Source organism: Habropoda laboriosa, unplaced genomic scaffold (assembly GCF_001263275.1).
Source record: "Habropoda laboriosa isolate 0110345459 unplaced genomic scaffold, ASM126327v1 scaffold333, whole genome shotgun sequence".
Taxonomy (NCBI): domain Eukaryota; kingdom Metazoa; phylum Arthropoda; class Insecta; order Hymenoptera; family Apidae; genus Habropoda; species Habropoda laboriosa.
The window spans coordinates 1,055,322-1,068,455 of record NW_017100500.1 but is presented as its reverse complement, the minus strand read 5'-3'; the positions used below and the strand labels follow the sequence as shown (position 1 = coordinate 1,068,455).

The 13,134-nt window shown below is 43.4% G+C and overlaps 1 protein-coding gene across 7 annotated transcripts in view; it reads left to right on the top strand.

Moving 5' to 3' along the window:
* Positions 1-13,134, top strand: part of LOC108576145 (uncharacterized protein CG43427) — a 164,498-nt gene that overhangs the window by 140,027 nt on the left and 11,337 nt on the right. For 5 of the 7 annotated variants that reach the window (XM_017939083.1, XM_017939079.1, XM_017939082.1 and 2 more), the window contains 5 exons: positions 3,623-3,769; positions 5,740-5,928; positions 6,136-6,423; positions 6,694-8,091; positions 8,895-9,890. In XM_017939083.1, coding sequence (XP_017794572.1) covers positions 3,722-3,769; positions 5,740-5,928; positions 6,136-6,423; positions 6,694-8,091; positions 8,895-9,890 — 2,919 coding nt within the window. In that variant the 5' untranslated portion in view covers positions 3,623-3,721. Of the gene's footprint in view, positions 1-2,384; positions 2,561-3,622; positions 3,770-5,739; positions 5,929-6,135; positions 6,424-6,693; positions 8,092-8,894; positions 9,891-13,134 lie in introns of those variants that run through there. The other 2 variants (XM_017939081.1, XM_017939085.1) reach the window with 2 other exon arrangements.

Sequence of the window (13,134 nt, the reverse complement as noted above, 5' to 3'; positions counted from 1 at the left end):
TTAAATCACTGCACCTCGCAAATGGAATACTCAGAATATAATCAGGAAAAGAAACGTATTGTTTAAGGAATATCTAAACCAGCAGTCTCGGTACTATTTTAGGCAAATAAACATTTTAAGAAAACAAACGTAGCGTTTATTAGCACTCGGTAACCCTTGAAAAACAGGAAGCACGGCCGAAAGTAAAAGCCCCGGTGAACGTAAACGTCTATAAACCTCGTGCATTGTTTCGCTTAAAAATACTCTCGCAACGATTACGACTGTCCGTTAATGATCTATGGGAAGATAAATCGGCGGTGTTTCATAGTTCTTACGTATTTTTAACGTTCTCTTCCTGTCCGTAAATTTCCCCGACCTTACTAAAAACGAGCGTCAGTGGCGTCTCCGTGGCTGAAATTTTATCATCGAACCGAGCCGAAGTACCATCTCGTTTTCATCCTGCTGGCACAAAGGGATTTATTTCATGTTAACGTTGAATTTTATGGTACAGTAGCTACGCGATACCGGCAAACTTTTACGGCCAATGGAATCATCCATGCATTCAACGAATTGGATGCATTGGCTCGTGAAGAGCAGAATTGTCAGACGATGGACTTGCCTGTCCTTTCGAGTAATAATTGTAAATTTTCAACGGAGAAATGGAGATTCTCTAGAGAATCAATTTTGCAAATAAAAAGAGAAAAAAGTCGACGCGTGTAAATTCGTCGTTTTCACAATTAGGCAGATAGAGAGAGAGAGAGAGCAATTGCGGTGCTCTGTGATTAAAGTACACTTATATCCGATCGCAGAGGCGTAAGAGTAGCGCGCTGTTATTATTCAATAATCAAGAGCTATAAATAGATATTAAACGTAAATGGAAAATCACGGTGGAGGGAAAAAACGCGAGATTTATGGTGAAAATGTCGATATAATTCCTGAAGAAATGAAACCATTAAGGGTGCGGTGGTCGGTCTTTTCATTCCCACGACATACGCCCTTCGTAATGAACACTCCTCTCCGTGAATAAATAAGGTTGCGTACGGTTACACGTGATTTTGCATATTCTCCTTCTCAACGATTAGCGCTCCGCCGCTTCGAAGCTATTACCGATTATTCATGCCGTACCACGGGAGTTTTCTTAATTTCCTGGTTATTACGTAGCGATCAGGCGTTTTTGTGATTTTCCAGCGGACATAATCCGTCATATCGGTAGATTGAAAGACACTTTCCTTTAACAAATAACCGAATCTAATGTGTACACGTAAAAACGATATTCCCCTGGTTTGCACATCATCAATATTGTTTAGATAACACTTGTCTCGATTTGTCTCTTCAATTATTACGCAAACGTTTCACAAACTGCGCTGCCGCCACTTTTACTATTTTTCTAATCACTTGCTTCGTATAGTTTCATCGTTGACACTTTGCTTCCGTTCGTCAATTCTTCGCGTGCTTTTTCAAATTTTATTTAAATTTTCTCAAATGCTAGAATTTCCTTTTTCTCCCATTCCTTAAAAATCTGCTTTAACTTGTACGCTGGAAAGTTTACGCGAAGCTTTGTTTGTTCATAAGAACCAGCAATTTTTCTTTCTCGCTTTTCTCCGCCGTTCCTCGAGCGTTCAAAGAACCACGCCAGCTTGACTTTTTCCCTGGCTCGCAAAAATCAACAGCCTTGAAATGCTTTCAGCTGATCGCGAAAGCTGTGGTTGCGTCCGAAATAGAACGTTCCCAACGGATGCACCACGCAAACATAGCCGCTCTGCAATAATATTTGCTCGACGAGCGATATGTGCGGGTCTAGCGAAACGAGGACCGGAAGAAATATATCGGTGTACGAAAAGGCGTTTCTCTACGGAAGCTTTGTAACATGCAAACACATTTTCCCCAAAAAATCGTCGTCGAGATAAAAAGAAAAAATCAAACTTAGAAATATTTCCGCTTCCATAATTAAGCGAGATAAACTTGAAAATAGAGAATTCAAATTACGCAACTATTGCGTCGTCAGATTCTAATTAAGACGTATCGTTAGCTTATCGCTAAAGAACAACCGCGACGTCCGCGAAGTGCAGCTGGAAGTGAAGTGTCCACAACTATTGAAGAAAAATGCGAATGGAAAATATTCCCTGACATATCGCAAACAACATTACTCTCGATTTATTTTTCTCCAGCTTTATCATTATTGACCGACTGTTACAAACGTGATGCAACAAAATACTCGTTACAATCGTCCCTCTATTAATTACCGTTTCTACATACTGCGTCGCGGAAAAACGTCGTAAATTAATCAGTTCATTAGCGGCTGCAGTCGAGTCCTCCAGCTTCTCGTCCCGTTTCGATAAAACGGTCACTCGCGTTGCTCGATTTTCCTAGATCTCGAGCGAATCTTCAATATCGCTTTACGCCTGTCGAGGTTGGGATCTGAACCAGTTTTACGCCAACTCTCGCGTTCTTCCCTTTTCCCTCGCTCGGTTTTTCATCTGTTCCACGGGAATTCTATAACGAGGATCATTTCCCTGTGTTGATCTTCGTCTGGTTTCATGTTATCTGAACGAGAAGTTGAAACATTATTTTACAAAGTATCGTAAGTATTGTAATTTAAATTCTCTCGTGTATCTCTCGTGGTCGTCTGTTTTCTTTCTTTACCTCGTCAATTTTCTTGCCCGTGTACGATTAACTAGATTACCATCCCTTAGATTTCACGCAGCCACCAATCTCGTTAACGATCTGTCAATTCTTCTATCGATTTTATAGACGCGATCGCTCTTCTGTCTTCCGGTCTCCTTTCATTATCTGCTTTCGTGCGTTCTCTCGGGGTTTGCCTTTGTGCCAAGCCTTTTTTTCTCTATTGTAGAGAGAGTCCTCTTTCAATTTCTATTGTTCCCTCGCCTCGATATTTTTCCCTCTTCCGAGTTTTGTCTCCGAGCCTGCAATTGCTCGGTTTTTCTTCAAGACTAATTGCTCCTTTTGTCGTGTCCCTTTTCAAGAAATTTCTCCCCCTCGTTGCGCCCAGTTCCTTTCAATTTCGCCCCGGGGAGACTGGAGGAGGATGTTGAGAAGAATGTCTCGATCAAACACTGTGCGTCTCAAAGATAGCCAGGGGATAATTTTCTTCGGTAGAAGACGCTGCGACGTAGTGTTAATTGCATTTATTTTACCTAATACTGTGTAGAATATGCTTATTCCACTCACTACATATCACACACACATACACAAACGTAAAAAACACTTAAATTTCCATAATACAGTATATAACAAAATCTCTCAAATTCTAAGTTCAATAATTCCTTATCTTAGAATAGAAGGCGGTGAGAAGAACAACATACCTTCACAAGTTACCCTGATCTCTCAATTAAAGAAAAAAGAAAAGTGAAATACGTAAGGAACTTTGATTGCACACCGCACGTTTTCCAAAACAACACTCAAAAATTGTCATTCGCCAAATAATTACAAAACCCCTATTCCTCTCAGAGCCTCTATCCTCGCTCCTGCGTCAACTTTGTTCCATTGGTCTTACCGTGAAATCAGATAGCATTCAGAAAGTCTCGCGGTGGCGTTTCTCGATTCCGCGACGCTCCCGCCACCGTGAGACGTTCGTTTCCCGTTAGTTCGTCAGTTAATAAGATTTCCTGTTGATCGGTTGCAGGGACGAGGCGTAGGATGGGCCCGACCGTGCGAGCAGTCGTGCTACACTGAAGAGGAGGAGTTCCCTTGAAGAAGAGAGAGAAGGAGGAAGGAACGAAGGATGCCTGCCTCGCAGACCGCCGCCACGGAGCGGCGAAACGATAGGATGGTGAGTATCCTTTCTGCGCCTGTCGTTTCCGCAGGAAGAGACAGACAGGCGGGAGACGTTGGGGGATGGACCCGATGAATGCTTTAGGAAATTGTGCCCCGTTTCTTCTTCAGTTTCTTGATAGGAAGTTGGAGATTTAACGGACAACGTATATAAGTAGACTATGAATGGATACGTTCGAGAGGTCTCGTTTTCCAGGCATTTTGTGGAATTGAGAGATGCTATTCGGTGGAGGAATATCGAATAGAGAGTTTCCGGTGAATCGTAACGCAACTGACAAGAATGTGATTCCTTGTGAAAAGGATAAGTAAAAATTGTGGAATAATTTTTTTGTTTTTGGAGGAAAATGGTTTTGAATATGTACAAAAGTGCATTTATTAATATTATGATGTGATTCCTTATAAGGAAACGCAAGTAAAAATTGTGGAATACAGTTTTTCGACTTTTTGCTTAGGATTTTGCTTGAGAAAAATGATTGTGAATTTGAAAGTACCACTGATTGATAGTTGAAATTATACTATGAAATATTATTTAACATTGATATTGTAGTGTAGAAATTAATAAACTTTATGAATGACAGTGCTGAATGAGGTTTATAGAGCGATTGAAAAATGCTCGAACGAATGAATGGAGTGCATACTTATTTAGGTTTAGGTATTGGGTTACACATAGGGTGTGAAGATTTTGACAAATTGCACACTACCTATACTAAAAGTAATTGCTTCACGTTGTTTTGTAAAATAGATTAACTTAACTTAAACCCGCTCAAAGTTATTTTTCTCAGAAACTAGGCAAGCAATCAAAAAACTTTATCCCACGTTTTCCACTTTTTATCACCTCCTTATCAGTTTCATGAAACACCTGCTATGCGGTAAAATTAAAAGTTAAAATTGATCCGCGAGTTATTGGTTCGGCGTTTTTTTTCCTTTTCACATACTGTGCGGATTATATGGCTATCAGCTCGGCGTATCTTTATTAAGAGCGATAAAAACGAGATTAGAAAGAATAGAAGCGTCATTTTATAGACTGTTCTTTACGATCCACAGGAGAAAATATTCTTGTCTTCGAGAGAAATTACCGACGAGTTCGAAATTTAAATAGAAGACAACGACAAGTGGTTTCTGAATGGAACGACCAATTACGACACTTCTGCGCATTTTGGCTGAGTTGCGAGAAGAATAGCGCGCGAGTTAAACGCGAGTAATTAAAAGGACGTCGCTGGTAACGCTTTCAACAGGTTCGCAGCGCATGAAAGAGTTAAAGGGACAAAGGAACGCAATTTTCCAACTGCCTCGCTCGACAATCGTCGCTAACTACCGCGCAGCGATTCGTTCGACAATGTTCATTTTTGAAAGCCTTAATACCATAGGAGCGTGATTCCGCTTCCGGTTGACCGACGATGCCGTAACAAACCTTTTTGCTTCACTATCGATTACTTTTTTCCTATACACGCTCTACGTTCTTATTTTTATCTCCATGCTTATCTTTCTCATGTTCCTCCCCTCTTTTGTGATCATTTCTTTCAGCTTGTAATTTTTCAAAAAAATCCTTTTAATTAAATTGTAGCACAAAGGTTTCGTTGTAATTATTAATTATTCAAATTACGTCGCATGAACGACACGGCTACTTGAGTTCTCTTCTTTTTATAAATTGACTGCAACGATATGGCCACTTGCGTCTTTGTTCCATCACAGCACTTTCTCCCCTTTCAGTAATCAATGACTCGTTTTGACCCACTCTTTCTTAAGTGATCCTCGAAACGATGACTGATCGTTACACTCCATAAGAGCTGCACCCTCGACGTTGTTCCCATGGCGAGCAGGTTCGAGACGTGTTCGTCGATTAAATTGGATGTAAAATTGCCTTTCTCGTGAATTGTTCTTTCGAAAGAAACGCTACTGCTGCTTACAGTAGTCATTAAGAAAATTACAGAACAACGTGCTTAATATGTGACTCATCTGTTATTTCAGATCACACACGAGCCGCCAAAATTAAAGACGACCCTAAAAACGCCTCCTAAGCAAGCGACTAATCCTCTTCAGTTCGTCAAAGTTGGACCGTGCTCTTTGTATCGTACAGCTCAAGAGCAGCTGCAAAAGGTCCAGGAAGTAAAGAAAATAAAGCAAGAAGTTCGCGATGACCCCGAAGATTGGCAATCGGTAAGACAATTAACAAAATTCTACTTGGAAAATTTCAGTAAAAGGAAAGACAATAAAAATTCCTATTTGAAGAAATTTAGAAAATATGTAGAATTCTATTTTTGCATAAATCACAGTAAAGTAAGAAAATGTTAAAAAAATTTCTCCCAACTATGCTTGCTTCCATGCGTTCCAAGTGCTAAACCGTCGGTTTTGTCGTGCATTCAGAATCTGGACAACTGGAAGAGTAGTCGAAGGAAGCGTCAAGAGCACATCATCGAGCGGGTGGTCGAGGTGAAGAAACTCGAGCTGGAGGAACACGATCGGCAGCGTCGTCGAAGCAAGACTTTCTCGGAAATGATGGAAGAGAGGGGCAATAGGGGTCGGAAACTGAGCATCAGCTTGGCCATGTACCACGAGGAAGATGCCAATGACCTGAGTGACCTTGGTATAGGCACCAGCAGCGGAAAGAGCTCGGTTAGCGGCGACACACACGATGACACACACAGTGTTTTGGTAAGATTAACGAGATTACCGGTACATACTCTTCCGCGTCTCACGTTCCTTGTAAAATATCTCTTTAAAATTGCACGACGAATGGTTAACAATATCGTCTCGATCGTGATTATGCCCCTGTAACGTAGAAGCTTAATATGCACACTCTTGAGACTCGTTCGTCCTCTTCGAAACTCTTTCTATCAAACTTGTTCCGTATTCACGAACGGTTTCAACCATTTAAATAAATAAATAAATAAGCAAGCATTATCATCGTACGATCGTTTGCAGAGCGACAGAGACAGCGAGATCGAGAAGAATCACTCGGACGTGGACAACGTGCCAAGCGAGAGCGTGATCGGCAACGATATCACGACATCGTCGTCGACCACGACGGCAACAACGACAACGACGACGAAGAAACCGTTCGGGAATGGCTTTCACAGCAACCATAGTCACAACAACAACAACCAGGAGTACGATTCCGCGACAACAGCGACTACCAGCTCCCCAGAACCAGAGGAATACACGTACGAGGGTGCGATTCGTGGTTACGTGTCGCGAGTGTCGCAGAACATACCCAGGCGATCATTGGCCAGTCTGGACGCGAAGCTCGAGAACGCGAAATCGTCGACGAACGGCTCTAAAACAGGCCTGAACGAGGACGCCAAGTCCACTATACCGGTAGTCAAGGTCGACATCCTGAAGAGGCGAGAGATCTTCGAGAAAGCGTCGCAGAAGAGCAACGAGAGTAAACTGAACAACAGGCTCTCCGGCGATTTCACCGGAACGAAATCGATCAAGGAACGGCTCTCGAATCTGGAGAAGCAGAAGCACGAAGCGGAGAGCACAGAGAAGAGCGGCAAAGCGTTGAACAGATTGTCCGGCGACATGAGCACGATCCGCGAGAGATTATCTCATCTGGAGAAACAGGCGTCTGAACGGGAGAGCAAGAATTCTTCCTCTCATCGTAAGCTGAGCACCGAGGAACTAGAGACAGTCAGACCGCTACGTGAAAGATTGTCTACTCTGGAAAAATACAGCAGCAGCGACGAGTCATCCGCGCCACCTGGCACAGCTCACGAATCCCGACACAATGGCGAATTGTCCGCCAGAACGATAAAGGATCGTTTGAGCGCTCTGGACGCGGCTAGGAGCAAAGAGTCGGCGGAGAAGAGATCGTCCGTGGGCAAGCATTCGTTGTGCTTCCGGGATCAGGAGAACAGAATCGACACCTCGACTCCTAGCGAGAGAAGCTCGTCGCCTGATTCGGAGTATCGCGTGCCAAGAGCCGCCTTCCATAGAAGCCTGGATTCTCTGGACGCAGACGCTTCTAGCGGTCCTGACACGTTCGAACGCGTGCAAAGCTTGGAGGAGCTCGATTACGGCAGACGTTATCCGGCATCTTCGTCGTCCGCCGAACTCTTGAACGATACAGATCGCGAGGATTCAGGGATTCACACCGCTGACGTCAGCTGTTCGGTGAGCCAAGCTGACGAGCCGGTAGACGAGGATATCGTGCACGCTAGTACGATCATAGAGAGGCAAGAGGTGATCGAGGAGAAACCGGAGGAACCTCGCGAGGTTCAGACACCGAACGAGATTGTCGCTGAACAGAGCATCGCTGTATCCGTGAACGAGATCTCGACGACTTCTGCCAGTCAACCGGAAGCAGTAGTAGCAAAGAAGGTAAGGCGTTACGATGGTGTTGCATGCCAACTGGATATATATACTTTTAGTTGTCGTTATACCGACTTGGCTGGCGTATGTAAAAGTGAGTCTATTGAATGGGGTATTATCTAAGTTGAGTTGCTTGTCAATCGCGGGATCTTTTTTCTACTTATGTGTCATTGTAACTTGGTAATTAGAGATCAATTATTCGGGTCGGTTTAGTTCGTGAAAGGACACAGTCGTCAAATAACGTGTTAATTGTCCGTTTCTTTGATCTACGAAGCTGAGTCGATAAATAAGTCACGCTATCCTTGTAAAAATAATACGAACGAACGAAAAGAATGTCTTTTATGTAAACTGACAACCAGCTACTACTTCTTAACATAGTCGCCGAGTGTCTGTGAACACTTGTCGTAACGAGGAACCAGTTTACGAATTGTGGTTTCAAAAAATTTCCGTCCAATTTGCCGTAACTATTTTAAGATTGCTTCCGTCAGTTCGCCGTCCGTGTAGAAGTGCTTTCCAGCCGAATATTTTTTCATTTGGTCAAACATACGAAAGTTAGCGGGGTGGTGTAACTTATTTATTCGCTCACCCTCGTATAATATAGCGGGAAAAATTCAAGCTTCAAATCATTCATACAATCATGATCTATAATCCTTCATTGCTGTTAAAGTGAATTAAAAAGATGTGTTACTTTACGACTGCAGCTCGAACATTATGTTGTAACAACCGCAATTTTCAATCATAACCTATTCATGTTGTTTTGGTTACGGGACGGCAGGTAGTACGATCTATCCAATAACTCTTTGGTTCTCTAGGGTACTGCTGACACTTCTGGGGAACTGTCGACTAACAAATCACAATCGCAGGCACACATAGAGGTTACTAACTCTAGTACACTCCGTTCCTGTCCTGCTACGAGTCGCCCGATCGTTTATCAAAGTCCCAAAGTACCTCCGCGGCGAACACCTCCCGAAACGCTTCCCAAACCGAAGTTACCTGTCTCCAAAGAGCACGTCACCGAGACCAAGGTAGATTCTCCGCCCGTTAAAGAGTCGAGCTCCGTTACATCGAGCACGAAACTTTTCACGAACGAGCAAGAATGTAAATTCGGCGTTGACGAGAAGAGCTTCTCGAAGGAAGACTCGACCAAAGTAACAAGCTCGTCGACAACGTCGTTGGACTCTGCCGTCGTAGTAGACAGTTGTCCTCTGTCACCTGCCAGGACGGCGGCAGTTCCAACGAACCTTCCGTTAGAGTCAAACGCTACCTCAGCCTCGAACAGTCCCTCGAAAACCACACCGGTCGCGTCACCGCGGGCTGCATCGAAGATTCCCACTCCTCTTCCTCGAAAGGCAATAGGCGCGAAATCCTCACCGACCAGTTCTACATCATCTCTGAGCCCGCCTATCTCACCGTCCTCCCCAAAAACTCTGTCGCTGAAAGCGAGAACGTCGAACGTTAAGAGTCCAACCAGTCCGATGTCTATGCCGCAATTCCCGAAAGCTTCAGAGATCCCGGTCCCGGTCTGTTCAAACGTCACGTCTAGCTCGAACGTCCCCAGTTCACCCTCCTCGAATCTGGAACAATCGCCCCTGGCTTCGCCTGTCGCCAAGCACCCCACCTCCCCCTTGTCAAGCACAAAACACCAGGCGACAGTGGCCGAAGAGACACTGCATGCAGAAAGACGCCGCACGGTGGTGGAAATTTGCGAAAAGGTGGTGGTACCTCAGGGCAAGACACCTACGACACCTCCAGTGACGCCGTTCATCACCGTGGATCGCGTGAATGAGAAGCAGAGCTCAGCGACCGAGGTTAGGATCGATCAGCAATCTAGCAGCCCCCCGAGGAAGTCTTAAAGGGAGGGAAGCGAGAATCGTTCGTCTCTTTGGCTATCCTCGTGTGTAGCACATTGTCTCTCGCCCCATTTGTTAGACCCAGCTTCGTCTAACTTCCATTTAGATCTTGTACATAAGAATGGGCTTCGGAGGATCGGGCGTCTAAGTGGTGGGAATTGCTACTCGATTCGAACTAATCGAGAGGTAGAGAGAGATTTCTCTCTCGACGAGCTTATGATATATCGTACAACTACCTGAACAATTCCATTATCGTGCCACCGATCATCGTCTCGACTGTGTTCAACCGTCGGTCATCCATCGAGCGATCGTTCGAAAACGAACACCGCGGTATCGTCGTTTCCGACTAAATCCCGGAAAATCGTTCTCGCGTTTAGAATCTGTCGGGAAACTAAATCCCGCCACTTACGACTCCCGGATAATATAACCCGTCTTCGCCTATCGCTTCCACACGTATTTATTATCCGCCATTACGCACAAATCTCGCTGGAAACGAAGGCGCGAGACCCCATATAGCTAAAACGATGTAAATAGACGACGCAGGAGCAAAACGTACATAATAACCCCCCCGCCTCCCAGTATCGAGTAGAATTAGATCAGGTAGCCGGAGGTAAACGATGTAACAGTTGGATACGGAAGTTGATTTTTGTCGCGGTGAATAATTGTGTAGTGTGGCCTAAAAGAACGAACAGGGAATAGATCATCTGGACCTAAAACCGATGCCTAATGCGATCGATCGGTGCCTCGCGCAAAATACAAATCGTAAGATATTTTGATAAGAAAATTCGTGAACGAGAACGTTATCGGCGATATTCTTTAAACGCACTCGAGCCAACGAAAACGAACGAATAAGTAGAGGGCCATCGGATAGGAAAGAATTATCGCGATTATATATATATGTGTATCATCGTACTATTGGAATACTCTTGGAGCGTAAGACTTCGTTTTAGATTAACTTGTAACCGATCTTAGCACGACCTGTCGACACTTGACGCGCACTAGCGGATAACAATCGATTGTAGCGTTTGGGGGAGGCGTATGTGGTTAATGAAATATAAAATTCAGTGGGCAGAGAAATTTGTCGTGTCCTGTTTCCATCGTAACCGCGGACAGCATTCAGTTGTTTCCCTTTTGGGAAAAACGGGATTTCGAAGCACGATTGAATCGAAGTCGCTGAAAAATACGGCAAGCTTTTTATCGACTTTTTCGAATTATTTATTTTCTGTGCTCCGCGTACGATGAAAGTTTGGAAAGTTGTTCACGGTTCACTTTTGCTTCGAAAAAGGAAAAGAAAAGAATCCCGAACGAACGCACGAGTAACAAACCCATCGATAATCATTGTCGAATGCCTTCAATTAAATATATATATGAACGATACGCTACCGAGAATCGATATCGAATTTAAGATTTTAACACATCGATCACACACTCTCTCTCTACCATTGTCTTCGTCGCCCCGAATTGTTCGAAATGACAGATGGAAATTCTGCTATACGTATATTCGAAACGTCTGAATCGTAAATAAAGGGGAAACAGTATAAATTTTCAAACTGTCTTCCGCTGATTTTGCTTTCACGTAACAACCCAGGATCGTAACGGAAAACAAGCTTCGATTCGTTCTCGACGAGTTTCGACGTAAAAACGGGGAAATCCTCGAGAATCGTTTTGTATTCAACGTCCAGTTGCAATCCAGCGATGAACGCGTTCAAAGTGTCGTCCTCGTGAACTCGTGGATCGGAGGTCGGTCAAAGTGACGTTTAATTATTACGAAAGACTCTCGTAATTGACCCACGCCACGATAAGTGTCCTGAATTGTCGCGATTAATCAGTCGGTCATCTCGAGTCATCGCGTTTCTTCCTCCGTGAGCGTTGCATTGAACGAGGTAAGAACACCGTGTGATATTTGACCTGATGAAATGAATTTTTTCTTTTTTGATCCTTGGAAAAGTTTTTTTTTTTTTTGATAAAGTGTCTCTAATTGGCTTGGCACCCCGCATAATTTCCCCCAGTTATTAACCATGATCGAAACCGTCGTTGGCTTGCATCGGTAACAGAATAATCGAAGCCTTTTTTCCTTCGTATCGAAGAATTGTTATTTTTCCCGCCTTTTTTTTTTTTGGTTGTCATTTTTTCACCTTCGATCGATCGTTGGAAAACTGTAATTTCTAAGGAATTTGAAGGATATACATTTTGCTTGTTTCCATGGTCGAGAAAATCGATTCTACCATATTGGTAGAAATTCGTTCCATCCTTTACTAAAGCTAGTCCATCGTAGCAGCGTCAACAGAATCATCGTGCAATATCGAGCGAGTGTCCTAAATATCTAAGCTCCGCTACTCTAAAGAGGTAAGACGGCGCTTTTGATTGCTCGAGCTAGCGATAAACCCTGAATCATGTTTTCTCCGCCCCACCTACAACTGGTTACATTAATTATCCTGCTTATCGCTAGTATTGGTATTTGCTTCCGACCCGTGACTATGCATGGCTCCAGCTTCGTTGATTTTATCAGTTCCCTAGTTTCTCGCCGATCTTCTTCTTCTTCTTATCACTGCACATGTACATACCTTGTTTCTTTTTTCTCAGAATCTTGTATACTTTTATAAATATTTTTTTTCATTGAAGAATTGTTATCGATTGTTTACACATTTACGTGGAATTTATGCAATTCAATCGCCTCGACACTTAGCCGAATACATTATTATCACACTTAATTTTAACCGAGATGCACAAAAATTCAATGTGAACACTTTCGAAATGCTTTCTTCCAAACGATTTTCTTCACAGTTCCTCTCATTTCTTACTGTATCTGGCCGCTACGAAATAACGATTAAGCGAAGGATGAAATGTTGGTAATCAAATTGTCAGGTTATTATTAGAGTTTCCTCTCGAATAATACAACTGTTAAGCTTCTCGAGGCATTGCAAGTCCGTCGATCTTTGCACTTTGAAATAATTATCTGTTTGGCACCGTTCCAAATGGAAACTGATACAGTCGTAAATCGGTAGTTTCACGTGATAAAACCTTTATCGTGACATCCGTTTCACAGTGAACTCGAGCAGATGCTTTTGCAACCTACGCGTTGTTTTCGCGCGTTTATAAATATCGATTAGGGAAAAAACCTATCGAGGGTTTACGACTCTGTCGCGAGGAAGAGACCAGTGGAATTAGTATGATCGATTGGAAACTTCTCGACAGCTCGAAC